This window comes from Theropithecus gelada, chromosome 19, assembly GCF_003255815.1.
Source record: "Theropithecus gelada isolate Dixy chromosome 19, Tgel_1.0, whole genome shotgun sequence".
In the NCBI taxonomy this organism is placed as follows: Eukaryota; Metazoa; Chordata; class Mammalia; order Primates; family Cercopithecidae; genus Theropithecus; species Theropithecus gelada.
Window position 1 is genome coordinate 15435525 of NC_037687.1, and position 3955 is coordinate 15439479.

At 47.6% G+C, this 3955-nt stretch overlaps 1 protein-coding gene across 1 annotated transcript; it reads left to right on the forward strand.

Moving 5' to 3' along the window:
• The first annotated feature begins 2721 nt into the window (after positions 1 to 2721).
• On the forward strand, positions 2722 to 3733 carry LOC112613234 (olfactory receptor 10H2). The gene has a single exon (XM_025368562.1). It carries the CDS (start codon positions 2727 to 2729, stop codon positions 3669 to 3671), a length of 945 nt encoding a protein of 314 aa, XP_025224347.1. The 5' UTR covers positions 2722 to 2726; the 3' UTR covers positions 3672 to 3733.
• The last annotated feature ends 222 nt before the right edge of the window (positions 3734 to 3955 follow it).

The following is a 3955-nucleotide window of genomic DNA, read 5'->3' on the forward strand; positions in this document are numbered from 1 at the left end:
AAATACAAAAATTAGCTAGGTGTGGTGGCAGGCACCTGTAATCCCAGCTAATTGGGAGGGTAAGGCAGGAGAATCTCTTGAACCTAGGAGGTGGAGGTTGCCGTGAGCTGAGAATATGCTATTGCACTCCAGCCTGGGCAATAGAGCGAGACTCTGTCTCAAAAATGAAATTACAATTTCCTTTCTTTGAGGTATATATCCAGCAGTGGGACTGCTGGATTGTAAGGTAGTTCTATTTTAGTTTTTTGGGAAACTTCCATACTGTTCTCCATAGTGGCTATACTAATTTACATCCCTACCAACAGTGTATGAAGATTCCCTTTTCTCTATGTTCTCACCTGGATTCTCTGTCTTCCGGACAAAGCTATTTATTTTCTTCTATCTTTTAGATAAAAGCTATTTTAACTGGGATAAACTTTCTAAAATTTAGATTAAATTTATTTAACCTGAAATTATCCATTAAATATTTTAAAGTGGACAATCAGTGGCATTTAGTACATTCACATGTTATGCAGCTACCACCTCTAGTTACAAGACATTGTCACCATTCCAAAAAGAACTTCATATCCATTCGTCAGTCATTCCCCATTCCACACTAGCCCCATTCCCTGACAACCACTCATCTGCTTTCTTTCTCGGTGGATTTAACTATTCTGGACATTTCCTATAAATGGAATCATATACTATGTGGCCTTTCATGTCTGGCTTCCTTCACTCAGCCTCATGTTCTCAAAGTGCATCCACGTTGTTGCATGTGTCACTGATTCAAGCTTTGCATGGTTGCATAATATTTCGTTGTATGGTCGGACCACATTTTGTTTATCCATTCATTCATTGATCCGGTTTGCATTTTAACATAAACGTTTGTATTTTGCATCCAGCCTGTTTGCAGACTGGCAAGAAAGAGAGAGGGAGAGGAGTCACAGCCTCCTATTTTAGTTTTTTAGGGAACTTCCATAAACTAAATAAAGGAGAAGGCCTTCTGTTGGTGCAGGAAGGAGAGCTGTCCTGGCAGAGAAATTGGGCAGATCTGACTCTGTGGCCACTCAGGGAAGGTGATGAGAGAAGCCATGGCTGACAGCCTAGGTTTTTGCTGTTAGGCTTGGGATTGGAGGATTGGGGTAGGGGTCAAAGAGAGGAGGAGACCAGCAGAGTCACGTAATGGAAGCGTGCTGGGCCGATAACCCAGATATCAGTGGACCATAACCAGCCTCTGTTAAGAAGTTTTTGGCCAGGCATTGTGGCTCATACCTATAAATCCCAGCACTTCGGGAAGCTGAGGCAGGCCGATCACTTGAACTTAGAAGTTCAAGACCAGCCTGGGCAACATGGCGAAACCCCGTCTCTACTAAAAATACAAAAATTAGCCAGGTGTGGTGTTGCGGGCCTGTAATCCCAGCTACTCAGGAAGCTAATGCAGAAGAATTGCTTAAACCCAGGAGGCAGAGGTTGCAGTGAGCTGAGATCACGCCACTGCACTCCAGCAGGGACAGAGTGAGACTCAGTCTCCAAACAAACAAACAAACAAAAAGTGGGGAGGCGGGGAGAATTGCTTGGTTGCTATATAGAGAAAGAGTAAGTAATGCAGAGCCAGCTCTGCAGGGGACTGGCGTTTTATTATTACTCAAATCAGTCTCCCTGAGCATCCAGGGAACAGAGTTTTTAAGGACAACTTGGTGGGTTGGCGGGAAGCCAGTGAGCCAGGAGTGCTGATTGGCCAGAGATGAAATCGTAGGGAGTCAAAGCTGTCTTCTTGCAGTGAGTGAGTGCCTGGGTGGGGCCACAAGATCAGCTGAGCCAGTTTATCAGCCTGGGTGGTGCCGGCTGATCCATCAAGTGCAGGATCTGCAAAATATCTCAAGCACTGAACTTGGGACCAAGTTAGGGAGGGTCAGAATCTTGTAGCCTCCAGCTGCATGACTCCTGTACTGTAATTTCTAATCTCGTGGCTAATGTTAGTTCTACAAAGGCAATCTAATCCCCAGGCAAGAAGGAGGTCTGCTTTGGGAAAGGGCTGTTATCATCCTTGTTCCAAACTATAAGCTGTCAACTAAATTTCTCCCAAAGTTAGTTCACCCTATGCCCAGGAATGAACAAGGACTGCTTGGAGGTGAGAAGCAAGATGGAGTTGGTTAAGTTAGATCTCTTTCGCTGTCTCAGTCATAATTTTGCAAAGGTGTTTTCGATTTTCCAGGGGAGCAATGAGGCTCAGAGAGGCTAAGCAGCCTGCACTGCATCTCACAGCTAGAAAGCAGTGGTGCTGAGAATTAAACAGATCTGGACGTTTCCATGCCACAGGGAAGAGATGACTTCCAGCTGAAGGTGGCAATCAGGGAGCAGCTTGCCCATAAAATTCAGGTAGGATTTGGACCCATAAAGACAGGGAGAAGCATGAAAAGACCAGTATGAGCAAAGGCAGAAAAGCAAGGTGTCGGTGGTGGTGCATGGGTCTAATAATCGTGATGGCAATAACAATGGCAGAATGATTATTATTATCAATATTTACAATTAAATTCTTACCTTGTGTCAGGACCTGTGCAAAGCACTTAAGATGAGTGATCTCATTTAAACCTCAATACATTATTATTAATGCCTTTCTGAAGATGGAGTAACCATGGCTTGGACAGATGAAGGAGGTGCTCTCAGATGTCCTCCCAGGTAGGAGTCACTAGACGCCCCCATGCTCCTAACCACTGGTTCTTCTTTCCTCTCTTCCCCAACTAGGGATGGCCGCCATGCTGGGGCTAAACCACACCTCCACGTCTGAATTCATCCTCGTGGGCTTCTCCGCCTTCCCCCACCTCCAGCTGCTGTTCCTGCTGATGTACCTGTTCACCCTGCTGGGCAACCTGCTCATCATGGCCACCGTCTGGAGCGAGCGCAGCCTCCACACGCCCATGTACCTCTTCCTGTGCGCCCTCTCCGTCTCCGAGATCCTCTACACCGTGGCCATCATCCCGCGCATGCTGGCCGACCTGCTGTCCGCGCAGCGCTCCATCGCCTTCCTGGCCTGTGCCAGTCAGATGTTCTTCTCCTTCAGCTTCGGCTTCACCCACTCCTTCCTGCTCACCGTCATGGGCTACGACCGCTACGTGGCCATCTGCCGCCCCCTGCGCTACAACGTGCTCATGAGCCCGCGGGGCGGCGCCTGCCTGGTGGGCTGCTCCTGGGCTGGCGGCTCAGTCATGGGGCTGGTGGTGACCACGGCCATTTTCCACCTCACCTTCTGTGGATCCCATGAGATCCAGCATTTTTTATGTCATGTGCCACCTCTGTTGAAGTTGGCCTGTGGAAATAATGTACCCGCTGTGGCCCTGGGCGTGGGCTTGGTGTGTATCATGGCCCTGCTGGGCTGTTTTCTCCTCATCCTCCTCTCCTATGTCTTCATCGTGGCCGCCATCTTGAAGATCCCTTCTGCTGAAGGCCGGAACAAGGCCTTCTCCACCTGTGCCTCTCACCTTATTGTGGTCATTGTGCACTATGGCTTTGCTTCTGTCATCTACCTCAAGCCCAAGGGTCCCCACTCTCAGGAGGGTGACATCCTGATGGCCACCACCTACACAGTCTTCACGCCCTTCCTCAGCCCCATCATCTTCAGCCTCAGGAACAAAGAACTGAAGGTTGCCATGAAGAAGACCTTCCTCAGCAAACTCTATTCTTCAGGCACCTGAGTAGCTGGTGTGGAGGTGCTGATAGAATATGATAGGAGGTTGGCCATCCCCTTGTCTGTACAGTGTGGTTAGTAATGCTTACCTTGTAAGGCAGGTGTAAAGATCTGTGTATATGACAACACTCATCACATAGTAGGTACTCAATAAATGTTAAAAGCATGTTTTCTTCCACAACTCTTGATCTGTATGTCTTTATCTGAGTTTTAGTTTTTGAGTTATAGTAGCTTTATTAAGATGTAATTCACATACCATACAATGTACCCATTAGAGCGCACACTTTCATG

Excerpts from the sequence above, each read along its gene's own strand:
- LOC112613234 (XM_025368562.1), top strand. The coding sequence starts at position 2,727 with ATGGCCGCCATGCTGGGGCTAAACCACACCTCCACGTCTGAATTCATC.